The sequence below is a fragment of the Mesoplodon densirostris genome, chromosome 10 (genome assembly GCF_025265405.1).
Source record: "Mesoplodon densirostris isolate mMesDen1 chromosome 10, mMesDen1 primary haplotype, whole genome shotgun sequence".
Classification (NCBI taxonomy): Eukaryota; Metazoa; Chordata; class Mammalia; order Artiodactyla; family Ziphiidae; genus Mesoplodon; species Mesoplodon densirostris.
The window spans coordinates 23,136,988-23,149,826 of NC_082670.1; the positions used below are offsets into that span (position 1 = coordinate 23,136,988).

General features: G+C 41.5%; 1 protein-coding gene and 1 long non-coding RNA gene across 4 annotated transcripts; one reads left to right on the plus strand and one right to left on the minus strand.

The window, feature by feature from the left end:
• Window positions 1-1,965: 1,965 nt before the first annotated feature.
• LOC132497521 (uncharacterized) lies at window positions 1,966-7,667 on the minus strand. The gene is made up of 3 exons (XR_009533607.1): window positions 7,252-7,667; window positions 3,072-3,147; window positions 1,966-2,717 (listed from the first exon to the last, which is right to left on the minus strand). It is a non-coding gene; the product is annotated as an uncharacterized LOC132497521 (long non-coding RNA).
• Window positions 7,668-7,751: 84 nt separating this feature from the next.
• On the plus strand, window positions 7,752-10,927 carry POLR1H (RNA polymerase I subunit H). Of its 3 annotated transcripts, none has more exons than XM_060110279.1 (5): window positions 7,752-7,902; window positions 8,022-8,177; window positions 8,406-8,506; window positions 8,704-8,813; window positions 10,698-10,927. In XM_060110279.1, the coding sequence occupies exons 2-5, from the start codon at window positions 8,042-8,044 to the stop codon at window positions 10,720-10,722; spliced, it is 372 nt and encodes a 123-aa protein (XP_059966262.1). In that variant the 5' UTR covers window positions 7,752-7,902; window positions 8,022-8,041; the 3' UTR covers window positions 10,723-10,927. The 3 variants fall into 3 exon arrangements, with proteins under 3 accessions (XP_059966262.1, XP_059966261.1, XP_059966260.1); XM_060110278.1 differs by having other exon boundaries at window positions 7,757-7,841; XM_060110277.1 differs by having other exon boundaries at window positions 7,784-7,868.
• The last annotated feature ends 1,912 nt before the right edge of the window (window positions 10,928-12,839 follow it).

Sequence of the window (12,839 nt, forward strand, 5' to 3'; positions counted from 1 at the left end):
ATTTATTCTTTTTTTAAATTTTTTTGGCTGCACCACTGTTTGTGGGATTTTTCCCTGACCAGGGATTGAACCTGGGCCCTCGGCAGTGAGAGCACAGAGTCTTAACCAGTGGACCACCAGGGAATTCCCACCTAGTAGCTTATTTAGATGGGAGAGATTTGAGTATATTTATAGGTCAAAAGGATGGTCCAGCAGTGAATATCTTCATGGTAAACAATTACCAACAGTTATGTATTAGGTTACTTTTCAATCCCACTCAACTCAAAGGCTGCATCATTACCCTATTGATTTGAATTTCTAAGTCTTTTGCCTCTGCATCCTGAGGAACCACATCTTTGCAAGGTATAAAATCTAAAGCTGCAACATGATGATGGAAGACCAGAGAACAGATAGGACAAAAAAGTCTGCATGAGCAAATCAGGTGGGTAGGAATGAGATTTTCGTATGTGTCCTGGTCAAATTCCAGAAGGAGCAAAGGGAGGGCTAGTTTCTGAACCCAATTTAAGCAACTTCAGCCACCTCATTTCCACACAGAATTTGCCTACAGTGCTTTTTGAATCTCTTCATGGGATTAAGGAGCATCTCAAATATAAAGGAAACTAAACTTATACTAATGTAAGTGAGCAGTGATCTATTATACCTGCAAATATTGTCAAAGACAGAAAACCGATTGTGGGATTGAAGTCTAGAGCACAGGAGTTATATTTATCTAGTGCCATGCTGGACAATACAGCAGTCACTTGCTACATGTAGCAATTTAAAATTAATTCAAATTAAGTAAAATTAAAAATTCAGTTCCTCAGGTACACCAGCCACATTTCAAATGCTCAGTAGCCACATGTGGGAAATGGCTACTTTATTGAAGAGCAAACCTATAGAACAGTTATATTATCGCATAAAGGTCTATGGGACAGTGCTGATCTAGCAATATCCTGGGTAAAGGGTGTCCTGCTAATACAAAAGGGTGGGCACAGGGTTATCACAACTTAAGTATAATATTCCTTAGGCCATCCAGTTTCCATTTCTCTGATTCTCTACTCACCAATTCTGAACCCCAAATTTCCCAACTTTTGGAGGTCATATATTTGAGAGAGGTGAGTTTGGTTACCTATGAGCGAATCCAAACATTGGGAAGGTCTTGCTTAAGTGGGTGACTGAAAGTGACAAAATATGGAGCTGGAAGAAACATGAGAGATTACTACACTCCATTCTCTGACCTCCTTCCTCCTCACCCTGATCACCTAGGCCAGGTTAGATGTCCCTCCTCTGTACATACATGTCCTTCCTCTGTACATACCTGTGCATACCTCTATCATAACCCTATTTTATTATCTGTTTTTAGAGTGATCTATGACACTAGTTGTAAACTAGCCAAGGGCAGGGATATCTCTTTATTCATCTCACTAACTAACAATGCCTGGTACATAGGAGGTTCTCAAACTTAAGTTTCTCATACAGAGAAATTGTATGGTACAAGTTAGACTTTTAAGGCCTGGTTAGCAGTTCCCTGATAAAGGTATGAATGGAAAATAAAAGACCACATAGTGACCTATAGCAATCTCATCAAGATAACTTTTGAGGTGCGGGCAGGGGGACTGGAAGAGGCAGATTAGAACAACTCCTTATTCATCATCTTTGTCCAACCCAGGTCTTTCCAACTGGGAAACACAGCATTTATGGAACATCTAATATATGCTAATGCTTCACAAAAATGAAATTCTCCTATAAATGCTATGAACTATTATTTTCCCACTTTACAGATTAGGAATGAGCATCAAAAAGGATAAGCAACTTGAACAAACAAAGGGCAACTAAAAATAGCCAAGCTAGTTTTAAAGTCCAGAACTATCTGACACTTATGTATCAGATATAAATGGGAAAACAGTCACTGAACCCTGTAGAAGATAACTAGCATTAAAAAAAAGGTTAATTTAAGAGATATGACTTTATCATGAAATCACTGAATCTTTTATTTTTCCTATTTGACTTCTTAAAAAGGGTGGCATAGTTAAGAATCTTCTTTGATATGGCTTGATAATTGTACTGTCTTCTCTATTCTGAGACTTTTCCATAAGAATATTCACTTTAATCCGACTGCTACTCCATGGCTGGAAAAGTGGATATGCAATAACGATTTCATACTCTTTTATCTCTTTCTTTACACTCTCATGCTTCTCACATATAGGAGGCTGGCTCTGGTCTTTTCTCAAGATTTCTTCCTTGAGTTTTTGCTGTACAAGTTCTCTTCCTCGAATCATGCATTCCTGGTGAGCTTTAATTTGCATCTGTTCCCTCTCATTTACCTGCTTTCTTCTCTGTGCGTTCTGGATCCCATGTACTTCTGGCACAATTTTGGGCAATTTTATTTCACTAGGACACGGTGGTAATTGCCTAAATGTTTTATTCTTAAACTCTCCGACCTGTCCTGCTCGACGTATGTGCATTTCTACATGTTTCACTTCTCTCTCAGGTACCAAATAATATCATTTTTGTCCTTCTATGCTTTGGGTTGTTTTCCCCTCCAATCTCTTCTTGATTTCATTGCCTGTCTCTTGTTCTTTCATCATTTCCATTATTCTTTTATTCTAATAAGACTCCACTTTGGCAAGCCAGTAGTCAAGAGAAAGACCTTGCTCCCTACTGAGTGTTTCATACTCCTCTTGATATTTTTGAATTATCAGTTGTCTTGCTGCTGTTGTATGCACGCCGCCTAGATTCTGTCAAAGTGAGGTACAGAATTTTATAATATGACCATCTTTTTACTTTGAACATATTTAAACAGGAGCTCACTATTGACACCAAGAAAGAACCATGGTCTTTCATTAATTTGGTGAGTTTGTGAGCTCCAAAAGTTGGAGTTCTCACCACCAAAATCAGTAACTAGTTTTTTAAAAACATAGGGTTGGGAGTTTTAAAAATAATACTTTGTTTTGCAACTAAAGACTTAACTGGAAAACATTTGCCACTGTGGATACACTACGGGAAAGTGTCACTTGGACAGAAGGATTTTAAACCTAACTTTCCTTCTCCTAGTCATTTCAAACTGTATGATGTTAAGATAATTTATTTACCAAGATTTTTTTCTCCAGTGGGGACTGTTGACCTGCAGCAATCCTAGGGTCTTTAGATACTTTAGCCCAGGACAATCTGTAAGACAAAAAAGCAAAGGTAGATTAGAATGTGGGAAGTGTCAGAACAAATCTGCTCTCATACTGACTGAACCAAAAACCCAATTGTTTTGGTCATGGCCAAGGGTATTTCCCTCAGAAAGAAAAAACCTGGTAATAGATAGGACTACAGCAGGGCCATTTCCCAATGGGAAACCACTACATTCCTATGGTAACAAATAATGAATGCTCTTTTAATAAGAACATATAAATAAGAGCACATACAGTCATCCCTCAGTATCCATGGACACCCCCCGCAAGGTCCTTTGGTTCCAGGACTCACCACCCCCACCCGAGATACCAAAATCCATGCCCTAGTCCCTTATATAAAATGGCACAGTATTTGCATACAACCTGGGCACATTCTCCTGTACACCTTAAATTATCTCTCAATTACTTGTAATACCTACTACAATGTAAATATTATGTAAATAGTTGTAAATACAATGTAAATAGTCGTAAGTATAATGTAAACACTATGTAAATAGTTGCCAGTAAGTGGCAAATTCAAGTTTTGCTTTTGGGAACTTTCGGGAATTTTTTTTTTTTTCAAATATTTCCACCCACAGTTAGTTGAATCTGCAGATGGGGAACCCTCAGATATAGAGGACCAACCATAATCCTTTCATATAAACTTAAAGCATACTTCTCCTGTGGACTCAACATGAACCATTCTGAATCTTGTACCAGGGATTGGGTAAGGGAAGAGACAGGCTCCTTGGTGAAGCTTTGCCCAAGCACATCTATGACAGATTGCTCAGTCCCACTGCCTCCTTTGTCTTCTGAGATAATTCTAGACTTCAGTGTTATCAGTTCATTCTCTGTGTAGTTTCTTGATACGGGCCCTCTCTGCCTCTATCACCACATACAGCATCTCTGCCCTATAATCTTTCGTTCTGAAATTCTGTTCTTATTTAATCACCCACCCCTCTGCTTGCCTGCCTTATTCTGCCAATCATCCTTCACCCTAAATCCATTATGAAACCATTCCCTGTTGATCCGCTTGGGATGAGACTCTGTGGTTACTCTGGGTTTATTTATAGGACAGGCTGATGGCAACACAAGTGAAGACTACCAACTTTTTCTGTGTCATCCGTGGTCTAATCTGAGCTCACTGTGAGGTCATATTTAAGCCACTGAGGATGCCTGGCATCTCATCTCTATGCCTTTATTTACACCATTTATGGTTTAGAGCATGGGCTTTGAAGCCTTACAGGGCTATGCTTGAATCCTAATTCCACCACTTCCCAGTGTGTGACTCAGGGCAAGTAACTTAATCTCTCTCTAAATCAGTTTCCTCATCTACAAAATGGAGATATAAGACCAAAATTTGCCTCTTGGAGTTATAAAGAACCAATGAGAATTAGATTAAAGAGCCTGGCAAAATGCTTGATATATGGTAAGTTCTCAATAAATGGCAGTTGGGGCTTCCCTGGTGGCACAGTGGTTAAGAATCTGCCTGCCAATGCAGGGGACATGGGTTCGAGCCCTGGTCCGGGAAGATCCCACATGCCACGGAGCAACTAAGCCCATGTGCCACAACTACTGAGCCTGTGCTCTAGAGCCCATGAGCCAAAAATACTGAGCCCACTGCCACAACTACTGAAGCCCGTGTGCCTAGAGCCTGTGCTCCGCAACAAGGAGGCCACCACAATGAGAAGCCCGCGCACTGCAACGAAGAGTAGCCCTCTGCTCACCACAACTAGAGAAAGCCCACGTGCAGCAACAAAGACCTAATGCAGCCAAAAAAATAAAATAAAATAAAAATTAAAAAATAAATGGTATCCATCCTCCACAGGTCAAGCCCTGACTATAAAGTCTTTCCAGTCTACTCTATGTAATAGTGATTTTTGCCAAGCTATGAATATGAACACAACATTTTTTTATTTCTACAACTCATTTGAAAATCAATCATGGTTTCCACTGTGCTGTCTGCATCCATATATCACTTTTAACATTTTGATGATGAAATTCAGACTCATAAAGAGTTGGAACTATAATTTTTCAATCTACAAATACAATGATCTATCTATCACATCAGAAAGGATCTGATAACAAATACTGGATCTCACTGACCTCTTGGGCATATTCTTATTTGCCTGACTACATATACCTATTTTGAGATTTTAAAACTATGACTACCTTACTTTTATTTCTCTGTACATAGTATCTAGCACAGTACTTAACATTAGAGTCTGTAATCCCAAATTCTCAAAATTAATGATTTGTTGATTGGTGATTATCCTCATCACATAATATCTGAGTATCTTTCTCTCTTACATTCCCCACGACACTGTATCTTTTTATTAAAACATTTACCAGTCCTCTTTGTAGTCCTATTTGTTTTATATGCCTATCCTGGGCTCTCACATTTTGTCCTATAAGTGTACTTTCATTGCATTCTAATTATTCATTTGTACTCCTTAAGGTCAGAGACCATAGTTTTCAGCTTTGCAGCCCGAACTTCAGCTCAAAGACTGACATAGGTGCTTAATAAATACGAACTGAACAGATTGTGAGCTTTTGTTGGGAAAGGGCCATGCCTTATAATGCTTAGTTCCTTTACTGCATTAGGACAGTATTCAACTCATGGTGGATCTTCACTGAATTTTGTCAAACTTTAAAGGGAAAGTTGGGGAGAAAAGACAGCTTATTTCAATTTCCATTTTCAAAGGAGAAAGACACACAGAGAAGAGAGAATAAAAACTTGCCTACCACCACGGGCTCAGCAACAGACCTCTCCTTGTAGGACAAATTATTATGAGGCTTGTCACTCTCCAGTAGCTTGCTCAGAGTTTTAATCCCCTCACTACTGTGAGTGTTTCCATTATTGCAGAGAAAAGTAGGTCAAAGCCTCTCTCTAGGAGAGATCACAGCTTGTCTCTTTCAAAGGAGAAAATAGTGATGGCTCCAAAACTTTTATATGTAAGGAGCTTAGCACAACTATCAGGTTGAGCGGGGTTGGATGGACTGGAAGTGAACTAGGAAACTCATCTACAAGCTGTCCCTTCAGAACAAGATTCTATACTTTAGGGACGTCCCTGGTGGCGCAGTGGTTAAGAATCCACCTGCCAATGCAGGGGATATGGATTGGATCCCTGGTCTGGGAAGATCCCACATGCCGCGGAGCAGCTACCCCTGAGCGCCACAACTACTGAAGCCGGCGCGCCTAGAGCCCGTGCTCTGCAACAAGAGAAGGCACCACAACTAAGAGTAGCCCCTGCTTGCTGCAACTAGAGAAAGCCCGCACACAGCAACGAAGACCCAACTCAGCCATAAATAAATAAATAAAATTATTTTTAAAAAAAGATTCTATACTTTATTTATTTTTGGCTGCATTGGGTCTTCATTGCTGCACGTGAGCTTTCTCTAGTTGCGGCGAGCGGGGGGCTACTCTTTGTTGTGGTGCGTGGGCTTCTCATTGCGGTGGCTTCTCTTGTTGCGGAGCACGGGCTCTAAGCATGCAAGCTTCAGTAGTTGCGGCACGCGGGCTCAATAGTTGTGGCTCGCAGGCTCCAGAGCGCAGGCTCAGTAGTTGTGGCACACGGGCTTAGTTGCTCCACGGCATGTGGGATCTTCCCCCACAAGGGCTCGAACCCGTGTTCCCTACATTGGCAGGCAGATTCTTAACCACTGCACCATCAGGGAAGCCCAGATTCTATACTTTAGATGGTAGGTTACAGATGAATTAAAATAGCAAGATTTAAAAAATACTTGTCCTCATGTTTTATAAAAGATCAGGGAAATGTCAGCTGTCCACCTAAGGGATGACGATGATGAAGTAGAGTTGGTCCATGGGAGGCGGGGGACAAGGTGGAAGGGGGTCCGCAACTGAAAGCCAAACTCGACCAAGTCTTACTGAAATCCTACCCAAGGTTGCTCCCTTGACTAATGCTAACCTCCCTCATCTGGCAGGCATCTAAAGAGGAAGGAGTCCCAACCTCTTCTGTTCCGCCACCTCCAAGGTCCTGAGCCCCTTCCCAAGTGTCCTACTTCATCCCTGTTTCCTATCGTGCCTAAGGACTAGATGTTCCTCCTCCGCCTTCACCCCCTCCACTTCCTGCCCCGTAAGAAGTCGACTCACCCCTTCCAACGGCCCAGAACAGCCCCCACAGCACGCGAGCCAGGAGGGGCTCTGCAGAGAGCCCTTGCTTAGACCACGAGGTCCAAGGAGCGCTAGAACTGTAACTCCCAGAATGTTTCGCTTTGTTTTTAACCACTGCCCGGCAGCTAACTCAGGAACGGAGGAAGTAGTAGTTCTCTCGTCCAAAAAAATTAGTATTCAGTAAGGTTAGTACGATTTTTCAGGAGAAACTCTCCCCGCGACTGCGTCCCTTTAAAATTCGAGACCAATAAAATAAACACCCCAGTACTGGGTCCTGAGGGGAAAAATAACCGGAGGCGCATCTTCAATCACCTGTTTCCTTAGCCGACGTCACAGAACCAGGCTGAAGGTGGCGCTAAAACTTTCCTTCAGAGAGGCTCCTCCCCATCTCCAGGCTCTCGGGACCATGTTTGCGATTAATTATGACGTCACAGCCAATCGTCAGGCGGGACGCATCGACGCTCTAGCCCGCCGTTCTCTCACTGCTCCGCTGCCGCGTAGAGCTGGTCCTCTATCCCGCGGAGCTGGCTGGCCCCTCCCTCCAGCCCCAGATAAGCCCCCAAGTCGAAGTACCGGACACGGGCTTGGGATTCCGGGTATTTGGGCTCCTTAGTCGCAGAGGCACAAGGCGTGCGTGGGAGAAGGGCTCGGGTTCTGTATGCTTAGGTCCAGGGACAGAATAGGAAGGACCCTTCAGTGGGGAGGGAGTTACTCTCTTTCTTTTATTAATACTCTCGTCCCCTTCCCAGCCCTCGACCACCCGTCCATCATGGACCTTGCCAGCACCTGCTCCAGCTTTCAGTCTGACCTGGATTTCTGTCCGGATTGCGGCTCGGTCCTGCCTCTTCCCGGAGCTCAGGATACGGTCGCGTGTACTCGCTGTGGCTTCTCCATCAACGTGCGAGGTGAGGGGCTCGTACGCAGCGGCCCCGGCAGAGGGCCCAGCGTGGAAGGGTCAGAGGCTTTAGGACCTCAGGATCGGTTGGATTGAAGAGGGGGACCCTAAAGCAGGGTATCAGGCACCTTTGGTCATGGGTCGAAACCTGAAGGGAAGAATATAAGGCCTCCTGGCCAAACCGAGAGGGAGTTGTGGGTGTCAGCCCTCTCCAAACCAAGTCTTACTGCCTGCGCAGACTTTGAGGCGAAGGTTGTGAAGACCTCAGTTGTGTTCCACAAACTGGGAACAGCCATGCCCGTGTCGATGGAGGAAGGACCTGAGTTCCAGGGACCCGTGGTAAGTGAGTGACACGGAGGACTGGCCCCCTTGGGAGGGTGGGAAAGAAATGGAGGGGGGATTGCACAGATCTGGAGTGTTTTGTACCCAATTCTAAGAAGGAAGAGGGGTCTTTAAAACAGTAGTGTCTGAGGAATGTGATAGCCAGATGTCTGTGATCAGTAGGGGGAATTATTAACCCACCTGTTGCTTCCCAGGTTGACAGGCGCTGCTCTCGATGTGGGCACGAGGGAATGGCATACCACACCAGACAGATGCGCTCCGCTGATGAAGGGCAGACCGTCTTCTACACCTGTACCAACTGCAAGTGCGTATCCTTTCCCTCCCCTCTGCCCTTTCTCAGTCTGTTTGCTACCTAAACAAATCCAACGATTTACTTTTTGTACTGAATAAACAGTTGTTTCCTTTGGTCCCATCCCTCATTTCTGTACAGTTCAAGTAATAGGGAGATTTGTGGTATTTTTTTAAATTACACTTTTCTTATCCTTTTTATACCCAGTGAATTAAAGTTTTAAGATATTTAAAAGGAAAGAAAAAATACAGAAGGCAAGTATTGCTTGGTGATCAGTGTGTTATGTTGGAATCTTCCACTGCACTCAACGTAGTTTTACTTTGGTGAGAATTACTCTTGAGTGATTTAAAGAACACAGAATAGTTTTAAGAACTCCTCTTTCTCTTTGGTGTTCTGCAGTTTCACTACAATATATCAAGATGTGGCTTTCTTTTATTTATTGTGTTTGGGATTTGTTGGGCTTTCTGAAATTAAGGATTGATTTTTTTTTTCCAGCAACCTTGGAAAATTATCAGCCATATCTCATTGAGTATTGCCTTTCCCCTATGTTCTCAATTCTCACATTCTGGAGCTCTAATTAATTAGTTGTTTATATTAGACCTTATCTTCTATCCTCCATTTCTCTCACCCTGTCTTTTATATTTTCCATCTCTTTTTATTCTGCCTCTGGGTAAATTCTTCTGGTCTTTCTTCCGGTTCACTAATTCTGTCTTCAGTTTATTTCAATTATTGTTACTTAAAAAAATTTTTTTTGAGTTTTACTTGATTATTTTTCAAATCCCCTCCTCATTTTTAATAATTCACACTTCTTTAATCATATTTTAAATTGTTCCTTTTATTCTTAAAATATATATTACATTTAAATATACTAAACATGATATTTATATTCTGTCTGTTAATTCTCATACCCACAGTTTTTGTGGGTCTGATGCTGCCATCTGTTATTTCTACTGACTGTCTCATGGTGCTTTTTTTCTTTTGTGATTTTTGATGATAAGCTCAGATTTTTTTAGAATTTGGACTACGGAATTCTTTGAGGCCTGGAGTGAAAGCTGTATTCTTAGCATTTGTGTTTCCTGTTCAGGTGCCTTGAGGTGCTACCAAGCTAGAATCACTTTAAATAAATTCTCAGCTTCATGTTTTTTGGAGCACATAGGTAGTATGAATTTGGACTGCAAATCCAATGTAAAGGCCAGCTTTTGGTTAGAAATTCTCAGGGGAGATTTTTTTTCTCTCCCTCTACCTAGTGAGACAGTCAAATTCCTCTTCTGAAGAGTTGGATTTTTTTTTTTTTCTTGTTCACTTTTATACAAAGAGGTAGCCCTTTGGGGGTCTCAAACTTATTCAGAGTATCTCCTATCAGACATTATAGGTTTGTCTCTAGTTCACCCATGTGGCTATCAAAACAGCAAGGGCACCATGGTAGCAGGGGCTTCAGTTTTAACTTACCTGTCTAGATTCCTAGTTTTATATCATTTCAGCCAGTGTGAAGGTTGCCTTTACTTTCTTGCCTTCTCACCAGTGGATTAAAAATATTTATAGTTAGATGTGCCTTTTGCGAATATTTTTTTCCCAGTCTGACCTATTTGTTTTTTTAACTTTTTATTTTTTTAATGACCAGAAGTTTTTAATTTTTATGAGGTCTAGTTTATCCTTTTTTCTTTTATGGCTAGTGCTTTTTGTTTTCCTAAGAAATCTTGGCATACTTCATAATTTGCAAGATATATTTTTAATCCCAGCATTTTTAGTTGTCTTGAATTTGTGGAGGGTTGTTTAGGGGAGCTAGTCCTCCATGGTCATAAATGAAAGTCTTTCTTGATTATTTAATTGATTGTCTTATCTTACACTGCTAGAACCTCTTCCTTTGGCCAATATAACAAGTCCTTTCTTTCTCTATAGGTTCCAGGAGAAGGAAGACTCTTGATTTTTTTTCTGAGCGACTCAACAATCTCTCCTCCTCTTCCTTGGAAGGTGAAAGATATTGGGTTCTTAGATCCTTTGTCCGTCTCCTGATTGCAGTGTTTTGCTCCCAGAGGAAAAGCAGATCATCATGTGGGGATTACCATTGTCCCCAGAGTACTCCTACCCTAGTTGAGTTTCCTTTATTAAAGTTATAGTTTTCTATAAGAGCCAGACATATGTATGTTATTTATAATCTGTCTTCTTCCAAAAGATATTTATGTTAGCTTAGAGAGATATATTTGTCCTTTCAACAAATATATCAGCTACAAAAAGAGAATATAAATTAGTACAACAAAAAGAAAAAGGGAAAAAAATAAATAAAACAAAAAACAAGGACAAAAAAATGGAGCCAGGAATGAGGTTAATATAAAAAGGCAATTATAAGTACTCCCTCATTATCTAAATCTATTTGGTTCCTGAGTTTAGGGAAACAAAGAGTGGGAGTTTGGATAGTGGGAGATTCAACAGAAAACTTAACCAGATTCAGTTGATATGTAAGTCTGGACAATAAAAAAATCTGACACTCAGAGATACAGGTGGACACTTTGGAAATTTTTGTATTGCTCTTGAGATAAATGTAATATATATATATATTTTTTACGTTGTAATAGATTCATATATAGAAAGGTAGAAAGAAAAAAGTAAAAATCAAAAGGAATCCCATTCCACAGAGATATTTGGTTTTTTTTAATGGGATTTACTATACATGCTGAGTTGTATCTTGCTTTTTTTTCAGTTCAAACCAAAAACTTCAAAGGGAAGCAAATGCTTAGTCCAGGCACAATAAACATTCAAATTTCAGTCTGGGAATGCTGATTCCTGCATTCCATGGTTTAAATGGCGACCAAGAGGTGATGATAACGATTATCTTGTAATTGTACTGCCCTTTATATATTGTGAGCTCTCTAACATACACTATCTTGTTTGATCCCACAGCAACTTGGAGGGATGGGCAGGGCAGTTTTCTCCACTGTATTTTTTTTTTTTTTTTTTTCTTTTTTGCGGTATGCGGGCCTCTCACTGTTGTGGCCTCTCCCATTGCAGAGCACAGGCTCCGGACGCGCAGGCCCAGCAGCCATGCTCACGGGCCCAGCCGCTCCATGGCATGTGGGATCTTCCCGGACCGGGGCACGAACCCGTGTCCCCTGCATCGGCAGGCGGACTCTCAACCACTGCGCCACCAGGGAAGCCCCTCCACTGTATGTTTTAACTGTTCTGGTAATTGACTTTCCTGCCTCACTCCTGAAATCTAAAACAAATCTGTTCATGTTTCTACCCTGTTTTAAGCCTTTCACCGACTGGATAAAGTGCAAGTTTCTTAGCAAAGCATACAGGGCGTCCTATATAACCACGCCCACCTGTCAATCACCATTTGGCACTCCCCTTACATCCCTTCAGTACGAAACTGCATTTCCTTCAGTGCGCACAACTACGACATTTGTAAGCTGCTTTCTTTACCTAAAAAACCCATTTGTCTGCCTTCCTGTTCTCTTTTTGCCACTCTTGTGCTCCCTGAGAAACATACACATATTTTTATCTTATAAACTGGCCTGTATTGTAATTTATGACAATTTCTATGCTTAATCTTACTCATCTCCACCCCAGAGCAAGGGTAGGCAGTATGTAACTAAATTCAGTTTCATAGATGGGACTTACATCTATGTTAATATTCCAATGTCTTATATGTCTGTTAGTATTTATGCCAGTCTTTCCCATTAGACTGGGAGCTAAAACGCAGGGTCTGAGAGTTTTATGCGCCTCCATCTTCAAGTTACAGCACAGTGAAAGGAAACAATCCAAGTTGAAGACGCATTAAGTGCCCTGCTCGAACACCTACAGGCACAGGGCGAGGATTAAAACCCAGATTCTTATTTTTTAAAATAAATTTGTTTATTTTTTAAATTTTATTTTTGGCTGCATACAGCATTTGTTTTTCTCTTTTTGGCTGCGTTTGGTCTTCGTTGCTGCGCTCGGGCTTTCTTTAGTTGCAGCGAGCGGGCGCTATTCTTCGTTGCAGTGCATGGGCTTCACATTGAGGTGGCTTCTCTTGTTGAGGAGCACGGGCTCTAGGCATGCAGA